General features: G+C 39.2%; 2 protein-coding genes across 5 annotated transcripts in view; both read right to left on the bottom strand.

The window, feature by feature from the left end:
- Positions 1-685: 685 nt before the first annotated feature.
- On the bottom strand, positions 686-9469 carry LOC106806654 (polypeptide N-acetylgalactosaminyltransferase 5-like). Of its 3 annotated transcripts, XM_014808660.1 has the most exons (13): positions 9368-9469; positions 9056-9088; positions 8205-8691; positions 7205-7369; positions 6446-6618; positions 5821-5985; positions 5306-5519; positions 4784-4901; positions 4361-4546; positions 3150-3278; positions 2610-2720; positions 2157-2285; positions 686-1792 (listed from the first exon to the last, which is right to left on the bottom strand). In XM_014808660.1, exons 3-13 carry the CDS (start codon positions 8645-8647, stop codon positions 1652-1654), a joined length of 1974 nt encoding a protein of 657 aa, XP_014664146.1. In that variant the 5' UTR covers positions 8648-8691; positions 9056-9088; positions 9368-9469; the 3' UTR covers positions 686-1651. The 3 variants fall into 3 exon arrangements, with proteins under 3 accessions (XP_014664146.1, XP_014664147.1, XP_014664145.1); XM_014808661.1 differs by lacking the exon at positions 9056-9088; XM_014808659.1 differs by lacking the exons at positions 9056-9088; positions 9368-9469 and adding an exon at positions 9089-9134.
- A 504-nt stretch (positions 9470-9973) lies between these two features.
- Positions 9974-13180, bottom strand: part of LOC106806656 (histone acetyltransferase KAT2A-like) — a 22240-nt gene continuing 19033 nt past the window's right edge. For both annotated transcript variants that reach the window (XM_014808664.1, XM_014808665.1), the window contains 3 exons: positions 12038-12247; positions 11769-11908; positions 9974-11547 (listed from right to left, as the gene is read on the bottom strand). In XM_014808664.1, the coding sequence (XP_014664150.1) occupies positions 10462-11547; positions 11769-11908; positions 12038-12247 (1436 nt within the window). In that variant the 3' untranslated portion in view covers positions 9974-10461. The remainder of the gene's footprint in view (positions 11548-11768; positions 11909-12037; positions 12248-13180) is intronic.

Here is a 13180-nt window from a genome sequence, read left to right as displayed (position 1 = left end):
TTTACAATGGCCCGACTATTCTTAAAATCAACTCTAAACTAGTCATGGTGCAAGCTACTGTCCTGGCTCTTCATTTATGAACAAGAGAACTCATAATAAGGATACACAAATGCTACATAATTGCCACAACAGCATAATTTACATAACAGATCCTTCTCTTGTACATAAACGTCAATAATTATATTACTCCCATTTCCTCATTTCACATCACTATAATAAACAAACCACTCCTCCATAAGTCCACCTTGTAAAAAATGGTTTTTCATATTTCACGACTATGGTCAAGAGCAAGAGCAAGATAAAGATACATCTATCCTCTTACACGGTTATATATATATTATGTATGCGTAATTTCCAGAAATATATCGCTCTTATAGTAGTGATATATTTTTGTAATTAAACTCATACTGTTAATCAGATTCATTATTGCATTTATTATTCATATAGTATAAAATATATAAAACAACAGGCACTAGGGAGGAAGACCTTTCTACTAATTGGAGACTGAGACTACGTTTGCAATAGCATATTCGGTTTAATGAGTCAATGTTGCTATGGCAGTAAGGCTCATAGGGTCTATGTCCCCCAGGGTACTGCCGGAACGTACCCTGGTAACTATCTGATATGGTTAGGGTTAGGGAGTAGGCGTAGGCGACTCCCTAGACTTGTTAGTGGAGTAGGCGAGGTATGATCCGGCATATTAAATAGTACCAGGGTACGTTCTGGCAGTACCCTGGGGGACATAGACCCTCTCAGCGGCAGTAAGGGCCATTTTCCTTATTTCACCTAAATCACACTTACTTTACTGCTGTGGCTGTAACCAAATATGTGATTCTATATCATTTATGTCAAAGTGTGTTTTAGGATTTCAGCACAATGGAATAGCAACAGGGGAACATATGCTTTAATAGATTCTCTGTAAACTGGGCTCAACAAAATAATCACCTCCAAACCAAGATGCCACACGCAATGAATCATATTTCATCAAAATGGCACTAACTATGTCAGATGTGAGAATCGAAGTTCGTTACACTGAAAACACTAAACGTTATAGTGTATACACAAACTATAACATTCACCGCTATATTTTTAAAATCACCTAACAGGTCACAGGTTGCGTGACTTTTGATCATAAACTGTTTACTGTAAACCTATTTATTTTTTAATATATGTCTATATTCGTGCAATGATTATTGTTATTATGTATTGTATACATACAATTAACTATATTTGGATGCCTTTTGTATATCATATAAAAACATAAACAGTGAAAAAATAAGCAGGTTTTCAGTATTGTTTATACCTCTGGGAGCAAAAGATTAGGATGATTATACTTTTTGCATAGCATTTCATTAGTAAAAAAACCTTCGGTGGACAGTTTAAGCTTAACACTTCAAGCTGCCAATAATTCCAATAGGGGATGGTGAAATAGGATTCTGATCATTTTATCTCTGTATCACAATAAATATACATCCTAAATGAAATGAGAAATTAATGCTGCATTAACACAATTTTAAACCCACGTGACAGCATTTGGCAACACAGCACGATTAACACATGTGTGGAAACAGTCAATTTTGAGTGGATAGCTTATCTGAATGTAGACTTTCTTTTAGCAAAATTTACCAGATATGCTATCTCACACACATAACTACCGTAATTTTTCAGGCTTGTAGTTTTCAACAACCCATTGCTGACGTGGTGAACCATGGCACGTTTCCATTATAACTTTTTTATGATCTGAAGACATTTCCATACACCGTCCGCTTGATACATGTGAGATCGCCAGCGTCTACAAATACAACAAAATACAATACATTAATACACTAAACATTAGTTATCTCTTTTCTTATTACAGCGCAGATATATAACCTAGCATACTGGGAATAAATTTTACAGTGATACATTATTAGTAAAAATAATAAAGCCTAGTGATATTGAAAGTTATATATATTACTGTACGACGAAACACAAGCATATAAGCATTACTGCTGTCAATCAATGGACATCAACTAACCAACTGCTCACAATATGAAGATTAACACACATAAACAAGTAATTTAATTTTTGCTCTATTATAGAAAATTTAAAATGAGGCTGGGTTTCCAGTAAAATGTGTATAATGGTTATAAAAAATGGCATTTTTCCACATATACCTCTGTATTATACTTCCACTGTTGGTTTCCTTTCTGGTTATGACAAGGGTAAACTATCACATCTTTGCCACTGTAATCCAGACAAGAGTCATCTCTCCTGATTTCTGCTTCTTTGCTAAACTGCCAGAACTAAATAAAAGAAATGAGAAATGTGTTAAAGGTACATTCCACCTTAAATCATGGCATAAGTCTGGCAAAAGTCATTACATTGTTTTTGGTTGATACTTGTATATAACATGCAACACGTAAAACGAGCAGTATTCTGTTTTTTTCTAAGAGCCTAGACAGTATAAATATTTGGAAAGATGTTATAAATGGCGTTTAGTTTTGGTCCTCATCATTTTCTGCAGACGTAATGTAGCTGTCACTCATGCAAATACAATGTGTTTGCACAACTAACTACCGAAACCCAACGAAAGACGACTTTTGAGTTAAAGTTATTGGAGTGTGTACCTGATTGCCACCTTGCCTATGGCATTTATACATGGATACAGGCTTGTGGTGGGCAGCACGATTGGCAAGACTATCAAGGCACCATTCAGATGCATCTCCTTTGTTACGAATCTAAACAAAAAAGAACATCATATATATGCCTCTGATACTAACGTGACATTCACATTATAAAACGTACATTTGCCTTCCTTGTATAATCAACTTAGAACTGAGATTAGTTTTTCATTAAATGCAATTAATCATGACTGTCCCAAGCCCTAATATTAATATTAATTTGGAATGTCAAATGAGGATGGCTTTACACACACGACTATACAACTTCATGTTTATAATTGTTTGTGTTACTTTGCACTTGTAACAATTGATTTAAACTTGTGCTGTCCTTCCCCTTTCCAAGGACAACAAAAATATATGGACAACAAACTGTTGATAAATCTGAATGATGTCACGTGCGTCATCCTGTTGATATTTAAAATAAAATGAACAGAATGACATTTAGTTCTGGAATGCCATCTCATGCAACTGTTGTTTCATACTTACCTCCCCTGATGCAACAGCATCCCCAGGAATAAATTGCTCAGGATATACATTTTCCAAATACCATTTGAACGACTTGCACCCTAGGTCTTGCCGCAACTTTTTCCGACTCGACACATCTCCAAAATCGCCCTAAAGAAAACAACAATAACATCACTATGGCAACTCTAGTTCAAAATGCCAAGTAAATATTTTGGTTCTCACTGCCAGGTTGTAAAGCTAGCCTTCATATATAGCTTCAACGGTGCAGCAACTGTTTTTATAATAGAAACACTTTTTAAATACAGTCCGTCCTCCTTTATCCGGCCACGTCGGGACCGGCACCCATCCGGATATGGGATTTGGCCGGATATGAAAGTTATGCTCAAACACTGCATTTCTATGCAGTTCAGTAGGGTTTATGCATGTGATAATGTATTTACTCGTTGCTATGATTGATAATTTGTAACAAACTGTCGTGTTTTATGGTTTATATGAAATGGAAATAAAATGAAATAAAACAGAAATTTTACCACTTCGGTTTATGTTTGTTTCTTTTGTGCTGAGATCTAGGGCTGTAACGATCGATACGCTCGCGGCGTTGTATGCCTAGGCTAGGGATGTTACATGTGCACAGCAGCGGCAATGTACGGGGCTCGATCCATCGCGAGTGCGTAGCGAGGTAGCGCGTTTCACTAACGTCCGCTAGTAAAAGTTATTCGTTAACGGACGAAAGTTGTCCGGAGGCATAGCGGACAACACACACGCACGCACGCACGCACGCACGCACGCACGCACGCACGCACGCACGCACACACATTTTTGTTCATTTATATAGAATACAATGTATATATCTTTCATTCCTTGGTAGTTTTTACAGCATCAACAAGTGAGTACGTATTCGTGAAATATTCGTATTAATAGGGCCGTATATTTATACATGTACATGTACATGGGCGTTTACTCTTACGGTAAGTGTGTTTGTTTTGTGTATGTGATAGCTGTGCGCTCTTACGATAATCAATGTGTACATCGCGCGAGAATCATTGGTACATCGCTCAAATTTTGAGCGAGCTTTGAGCGAGATTTTTAGGTGGAAATGAATGAAAAACAGAGAACATACACTGCGACATCGCGGCCGGTTAATAGAGATTTCCGGATAATGGATGGCCGGATAAAGGAGGTCGGACTGCACATCAATAGGTTGAAAACTTCACGGAAAACAGAATCCTTACCAAATCATTGCTGACTCGATCAAAGTAATACTTCTTGTAGTCGTCCAACCAGACCTCCGCTAGTCGTATGGAGTTTTTCTTCAGTACATTAGTGCCAGTCCTCCACTTGTATGGACTGCGCTTGCGAAAGATGTGTCCAACATGAGAGCAAGGTATGATCTCCAGCGTTCCACCACACATCCACGTCTAGCAAAGGCAAAAACATATATACACATCAACATTAATAAAGCGCTTGATAACACATCACTTTGCGTTCGAGTGCAATATCTGCTGCGAGCCTAGCAACTCGTAGCGTGGCAGCCTAGCCTCCGGTACCACGACAGTAATAGTAATTATTCACTCGAACAACATTCAAACAACATGAAAGCTTAGAATGCAACTATTATAATTTATCATCTAAATCAAACCTAAAAGTACTCGTACCTTAAATGAAATCTCCAAGTTCTCTCCTCCCCAAATGTCAAATCCTGGATCATACGTTCCTAATTTTTCGAACCAGGCCTTGTCAATTGAAAACAGGCCACCTGCCATAGTTGGTGTGCTATGGAAATAAAAATATTCCATGTAATATTATTATATGATAATTTCATATAAATGTGCATGCGTGCATATATGTGCTTTTGTGCTTTTGTGCGTGCGTATGGATCTGGGAATGTGTGCACATTCACTGGTGCATCGTTAACCAATTTCAGCTATTGCCTAGGTAATCCCAAGATGATGAATGTGATCATGATGAGAGAATAAGAGATCCTACTACCTTCATACCAGGACACAGCCTTTAACTATTATTAATGTGCTGCCTCCCATTAAGTTCTACACAATCCACTGCTTATTTTTCTACTCTAAATATTTCACATGAAATATGCTATTCGATCCAGAACCAGAGCATCTCTAGATTGTATACTTTCAACAATAGCGGCCAAGTCGGCATAACTGCATACATACTGAAGGGGATCGACCTCGCTCGCCCTTCGTTTTTTCTCTCGCTCAGGGATTGCATGCCAGTTAAACTGCATGTTCCAGTCAAAGCCGCCAACACTGATAGATGCTGCCTTTCCATAGTGGTACTCGAGTGTGCTGTCATTGATGACATCGATCACGGGGCATACGACAGTTGTTACATTACGAGCGATTTGGTCAAGCAGGGGCACTAACCAGCCTGCAAATGAACAAGATGATCCAGGGCGTTAGTTTGGTTGGGGTCACACGGATCTAAATCACTGATCCAGCTGATGACAAAGTGGTTTCGAGAAGATCCAATATGGTGACACGTGACATTATCAGCCCCAACCAGGTTCACTGCTAGTTATGGTGGCTATACAGACGACACAGGACTGACCAGGTCACTTATTTAAAAAACATCTGCATTTGTTTCGAGGCAGATGAGAATCAAGTGATGTAATTCCATCCGGGAAATGTAAGAAATTTATAGTGCACATTGATAAATTACAAGCATTTACCTTCTGCACATTCACAGTGCGAATCCAAGTATGTGAGCACCTGTCCTACGGCAGAAGCAGCACCAAGCAGCCTTGCCCTGATCAGACCCTCCCGTCGTTTCGCACGAATGACACGTACCTTGTCTGTTTTCACTGCAAATTCATCTAATTGCTGTTTTAGATGATCTGCAAAATCAACACATAAGATTTTCATATATTACTGGTACCTATTGTACGATGCTATTACAACATTGTAGTTATGTTGCAGTAACAATGAAATCTCACATAAGAACTAGAATATTGTATACTATGAGAGGTTACCTTATTAAGTTCCACATTACAATAATACACATTACAGTAATACACATCCAAACTTACAATAATATACATTACTTATACAAATACACACATTATATGATATGATATGATATTATATCTTATATATTGATCTTGTCTGATATTATATCTTTTCAGCTATTATATATATTTTTATAGAAACCATGCGAAGTAAACACGCTATTTTATGCAATAAGTATCATATATACTCCAAAACTCTAGAATTCTTGACAAATGCTCCTCTTTATGAGTTTATATTTCAAACTGTGTTGAATAGATTAGATCTAAATATAAAGGTTTCTGTGCTCACCCATATCAGAGAAGTCATCTACAAGTATAACTTCATTGAGAAGAGAAGGTGGTGACCTGTCTATTACACTGTAAACAGTGCGTAGCAGAGTTGACCAGGCTTCATTGTGAAAGCAAATTATCACACTTGTGTCTGGTAACTGGGAGACAGGCAGATATTGTTGTTTACTGCATCTAATGAATAGAAATACGTGTATTAACTGTATGCTATAAGGGTCATACGGTTTTCTTATTACACAATTAGATAGACAAATTCCTTGTGCAACATAATTCACTTTCTATATTAAGTCACACAGATTAAATTTATACATTTGAATATAACCTGCACGTGATAATACATAACTACATGGTTGCATTCCAAAAACGTGCCCTACAGCTCTTGATGAAATAAGGTGTTAATGTGATCACTCACTAACGTCAACCTCACTTAAGTTACTAAGTTACTAGATACTTGTACTTTTATATATACTTTTATACTTTTATATATATACGTATACGTTTATATTCAGCAAATTTATGATTAAAATCCACCTCTGTATATTTACAATACACAAATCAAATTCCAGAACTAGAAGAATTTTTTTTTTCCAATCTAGCTTTTATCTCAACTTTCACTAATTTTTTATGCAACTCAATAGAGCTTCTTGTATATTTAGTCAACAACTTGTATTAACTGGAACTGACTTAAGTTAATCATGGTTCAATATGACATTTGGATAATTGCCTAAATACTGGACAAAACTGTGTAAATTAAACTTACTGTGGATCCCTAACATCAGGTAGATGTCTGTGGAGGGAAACACGGTCACTTATATATTGGTTAAAAGCATTCTTCTGTAAGCCTTCATCTACTTCCTTCTGCTCTTCAGGAGACAGCTTCTTCAGCCTAACTGGACGCCCCATTTCCCCAGGAGCTTGAGGAAAGCTGAGGAAAGAAACAGTCATCTTACACCTATTCAGGAACATATTTTTGTACCCACATAAATGTCTTTTACAACTGGAGACAATCACGTACATGTCCTCAGCTTCTATCAAGTTGTGAAATTCATGAACCTGTAATACATAAAATGACCATGCCCTGATGACACTTTAGCATAGTTAGTTTAGACATGTATAGTAGCAATAAAATCGTGAAGCTGCGTACACATATTCACACTAAATCGGATATGCAGTGTTAAGAATACAGGAACTTGATCTGAAGGCAAAACATTTGCAAACATGATATTAAAATTAATGGTTCACTTGTGCAAACAATATATATCAAATGGAAATCTATGACGATTAGTTCTCACCTGATTGACAATATTTATATATTAATGCCTGCTGTTGGGGGCACTATGCTCTCATAGTGTTGCTGAGGGAAGGAATAGTGCCCGAGCAGTAGCGAGGGCACTATTCCGTCCCAAAGCAACACTATGAGAGCATAGTGCCCCCAACAGCAGGCATTAATGTTTTTAGTGCATCACATGACTATGCAATCTTCTTTATACTCCCTAATTTGCCGGTGCATTCGATGTAACAAAACGTTCGACACAAACACAACCGCCGTTCGAAATTACTCTTGCGTAGCGCCCAGACGCAGGAGATTCGTGACGTAAACACAATGCGTTATAATAACAATGCGTCGCGCAAGCGATAGTGCCCGCTCAGGCGGGCACTATCGCTTCATAGTGCCTGCGACGTTATCCAATGAGATTGCAGCGATTTATCACGTCATGCACTAATATAGTGTATAAGAGCATAGCTAGACTCCAACTTACTAAGGTTTTGTGCTTTGTTTCAATCCATCCTCCCGTTGCAAAGAATCCTTTTGTTGTACACCCTTAGACTTGATCTTGTCTGTATGTTCTTGTAAATGTTTTTCCATCTTTTCTACACCAGATCTTTGTAAATCATCTTGCAAGTGTAGGTTTAAATTATCTAATGGTATGCCAGCACCTTGGTCGTTTTCAATTATATTGACTTTTTTACTATCTGCTGCTAGTAAATTGACACCTTTCGCAGCAACCTCTGGCTTGTAATTGTGCAGATTTGCTTCACTATTAATAACATCCCTATCGTGTAGATTTAACACATCTTCTCGTTCAGACGTGCCAAGTTTTAATCGGTGCTTGTATCCAGTGATGATCACAAATAAAAACCAGACTGAAGGAATAGCGATGGCTGCTTTCAAAACCAGGGAACGCTTTCTAAAAATACTCATCTTGTTAGTGCTGGGACATCACGTAATTTATACGTGTTGCAGCCCTGTAAAAATCCATTATATATATTACATTCTATACACTGATAGATAGGCAGATAGATAGATGGATGGATGGGTGGATGGATGCATGAATGGATCAATGAATGGATGGATGGATGGATGGATGGATAGATGAACGGATGGATGTATGGATGGATGAATGAATGAATGGATCGATGGATGGATGCACAGGCACTTGTAGCGTTTCAATAAAATATAATGCTAAATAAATACGAAATCTATTTACTACCAAAGTCTTAATGTTTCTCTACTCTCCTTCACCTATTATTGCAGACAAGCTGTGCTGAAAATGCTCCAGCCACAGCAAACACAAGCCAAACCGCACGCACGCTGTCAAAATATACGCACCAAATGTCTCTACTCTATTTCGCCAATAATCACCTGTAAATGCCGGTCAAATGCTCATTTGCAACACACAAGTACACCGCACGCCCGCGCTGTGCACAAACAACCTGAATAAGAGAGATTTTTTATTGAGACGTTCGAAGTGCGGCCTGTGCCTACGGCTACGGCTATGACTACGACTGAGTACGTACGAGTAGGCTACGACATCTCAACTTCGACGTTGGTCGTTGCCACTTCAACTTGCATTACAGAGTTGACTATTAATTATAGTAAATCCCCGATCAATTTATACGAATAATAATTTAAAACACTTACCTCGACAGTAATAAACTAACAGCTAAGCTGTAAAACATGGAAGATAACAATGTTAAGTAAGAAGGCGCTTCCGCGAGTAACCTCACTTCACCATGGCCCTTGACCTATAAAACCGGAAGTTTTCACAGGAAGTACGTGGCGCGCGTGGACATCCATGCCAAAGTAAAAAGCCACCCAATCATAATACGATACAGCTTCTATGATTGTCACGTGTTTCGTTATTATTCATTATTGATCATTTATAGTTTGCATTTTTATAATTATTTATATATATAATATATATATATATATATATATATAGTATATATATATATACATAGTGTATATATATATACAATACATAAGTGTATAATATTGGATATGTAGACTATGATGCCATTGTCAGTGGCAGTGGCAGTGTCTTGAGATGAAAAATTGGTGAAGTATACAAGCTCATATATATTGTGTTAGAGATAGTTGCAATCAAGCGACAAGCTAACAAATTAAACAATGTCATGATGTTAATGGGCTCTTTTTGTCAAGGAAGAATAATTCGAATAAACAAAAAAGTGAGGAAGAAATTATTATAGACGGGTATAGGAATAATAAATTTGCACGAATCCCAAATACTATGTACTTTTCCTTTTATTTGTCGTTATACTATTTGAGCAGAATCAAAATCCACCAAATCTTACCTTTACATGTTCTACAGAAGATAACTAAAGAATAAGTACCGTACTCCTATTTTGACAAACAATTTCATTATAAATATGCAGGGCTTCTAATGATAATACATATATACATACAAAATGAGAACCGTGCGAGTTAATTTTATAAAAAATATTTACGATTACTATAACAATAGCTCAATCTGCTATGTTTACACAATTCTGGATCTATTACCATATTTACACCGTGTACAAGACTGTATTATAATGTACTTTATATTGATTGCACAAGAAACACCTACGGACCAAACAAAAAACAAACGTAATACTATAATACTACCATATTATAAAATAGAAATATTAGAGCTACTCTTCTACACAAACTAAGTATGTGTGTGAAATATATTTGCGACAAATGAGTGTGACCAGACATGAACTATATGTCTCTCACTTTTCAATGAGTCCTCCTTCCCTACATCTGTTCATAAAGAACTTCTCTAGCGTATTGGCACAGCGATAGTACTCCGTGTCCGGCGCGTTGTAAGAGCGGCAGTTGCTGAAGATGCGGTGCATGTCGGCCATGAAGATCTTCTTGTTCGTGTAGTAGCGCGTCTTCAGGCGCTCCTGAATCGTCTTCAGGTCCATCGGGTAGGGGATGATGTCGTAGTAGTCAGGCGCCTCCGACGGATCGACCGGCCGCTGGAAAGGCCACGCCGAGCCGTGCTGTTTCACGTGGTTGTGTATGATCTTGAGCGTCGAGTAGAGCGCATCGGGATCAGGGCACTCGCGCTCGGGTTCATCCTCCGGCCGCCAGCCGGCATCCCGGATGCCCGGGATGCTCTCGACGGGAATCTCGCGCACGCCGTCCTGGAAGCACTGCAGGCCCGGGTAGACCTTGCGGATCGTTCCTTGCTTCTGCTCGATCAGCTTCTTGATGATCTCGCGCTGCCGGCAGATGACGTTTGAGAACTGCGTGTAGACGATGCGCGGGTTCAGCTCGCAGCCCATCAGCGTCGCGCCCTCGTAGTCCTTGATGTAGCCGATGTAGGCGGCACGCGGCAGCTTGATGTCCTTCGAGAAGCCCTGCTTCTTGAAGTAGCCGATCGCAAACTCGTCGGCGTACGTAAGGAAGTGGTAGATGCCGTGCTTGACGTGGTAGTCCTTGAGGTGGTTCATCAGGTGCGTGCCGTAGCCCTTCACCTGCTCGTTGGACGTCACCGCGCAGAAGACGATCTCCGTGAAGCCCTGCGTCGGGAATATGCGGAAGCAGATGCCGCCGATGACCTTGTTGTCGTCCTTGATGAGGCACATGCACTTGTGCTTCGGGTCGAACACCAGCCGCGTGATGTACTCCTTGGGCATGCGTGGCAGCTGGTGAGAGAATACGTTCTGCAGGCCCACCAGCCAGATGAGCACTTCTCGACTCGGCTTCTGACTGAAGGAGTTGCCCACGACGTGGAACTTTATCAGGCCTTTCTTCTCCTGTTGCCTGGCAGCCTCGTCTCTCGCGGAGTGATGGTGTAGCAAAGTTGACTGGAGCATATAAAAATAAATAAATCAACTAGTTCAATACAAACTTAATGAAAATATTTGCAGGTGAAACTATGTCACTGTGGTGCCAAATCATTTTTTGGACGAAAGATCATTTAATAAATAGTTACATTCAGTTGACACAAGCAGTGTTTGTCATGCAACTGAGTGCTACATTTGAACTCGAATGATTTCATAAATACTGAACATTAATGAGCACTTACCTCTGGTCCAACCATTGAAGTAGGATCAGTTATTGTCTCTAGTATATCACTGATGACTTGCATTGGAATGTCACCTTCTATTTTCCTTCTCTTCGAATCTTCTTCGCTGCTGTGCTCTGAATTCTTCCTTTTATCGCCGTCTGTAATATTTAGTTGCACAGACAAAACCCTAAAACGTCTGCATCTGTTGTCTCACACGAAACTGATTTCAGTAATTTATTCAACGACTCCCCAGCACACAGACTACACAATCCACACAGTCCACCTACCAGAGACATTGTCCTCCTCGCCCCTGCCAGAGCTGCTGCGTGTTCGTGTGCGTGGCAGACCTAGGCTGAGGTTGCTGACTGTGATAACAGCCTCACCATTGCGTAATGGCGTACTGCCTGCCGATTGTCTGACTGATGCAGACTTCTGCAACCCAGCCGTCGCAGTTTCTGTAGACGCCACAGTCGATGTAGGAACCGTAGCTGCAGCAGCTGTACACAATTACCACTTGCATTAGCGGTATAGGTAGCAAGTAGACGTTCACTTATAGAACATGAACAATATTACATAAAGTAATAAACAATACTAGACAGCAAGTTTTAAATACGTGACAGACTTGTGTCTGTGAATGAATAGTATGATATGCATAATAGATATAATATATATATATATCATGGGTCGAAATCCTAATGGGCCCGATGCCCGTATTTTAAGGCTACCAAAAGACATTTCTAATACCAGCAAGCCTGACGGGCCCGTAGAAAATCTATGTGCACATTCTATTGCTGTAGTGCAGGCCAGCCAACAGTTAAAAAAAGAGTCCCGAGAGTGAGGACACCAGGGAGGACAGTGACAATTCTGACAGCTCATTAGTAGTCACTGAATATGTTCTTTGTATTACTGTAAATAAGCCATTGTAAAAAATTCATATTTCAGTCTTTTATTTTTTTTTAATTCTCCAGTATCTGCGGAATGATGCGGGCCTGTAATTTGACTGTCAGGCCTGTAAAATCCCTTACCTACAGGCCCGACTGGCCTGTAAATTTTCAAAGCTAAAAACGCGATAGTCGCAGGAGGGAATAATAACGGGCAATCGATATTATTTGCTCCTGATAGCGGGCATGTAAAATTTTTGTTACTGTACTTCCATTAGCAGAGGTGGTACAGGGGTCAGTGTTAGCGGTGTAAGTTTACATGGGGGCATATTGTTTTGTACATTAAAAGCAAGACGATATTGATGTACTAATTTGTTATAAAGTTTTCCTTTATTTTACAAAAGTGCCTTGGTGCCCTTCTCAATTTTGAGAGTTGCCTTGGTGCCTTTCTTTTTTAGAGAAAATTCAAGGCGATTTCTCACATGCCCTAAAAAATTGCCTTGCCCTTCTCGTCGCTTAATTCGAGCCCTGCTTGCACAGTAATTCCTA

Source organism: Priapulus caudatus, unplaced genomic scaffold (assembly GCF_000485595.1).
Source record: "Priapulus caudatus unplaced genomic scaffold, Priapulus_caudatus-5.0.1 Scaffold171, whole genome shotgun sequence".
In the NCBI taxonomy this organism is placed as follows: domain Eukaryota; kingdom Metazoa; phylum Priapulida; class Priapulimorpha; order Priapulimorphida; family Priapulidae; genus Priapulus; species Priapulus caudatus.
This window is presented reverse-complemented; position numbering and strand designations above follow the sequence as displayed.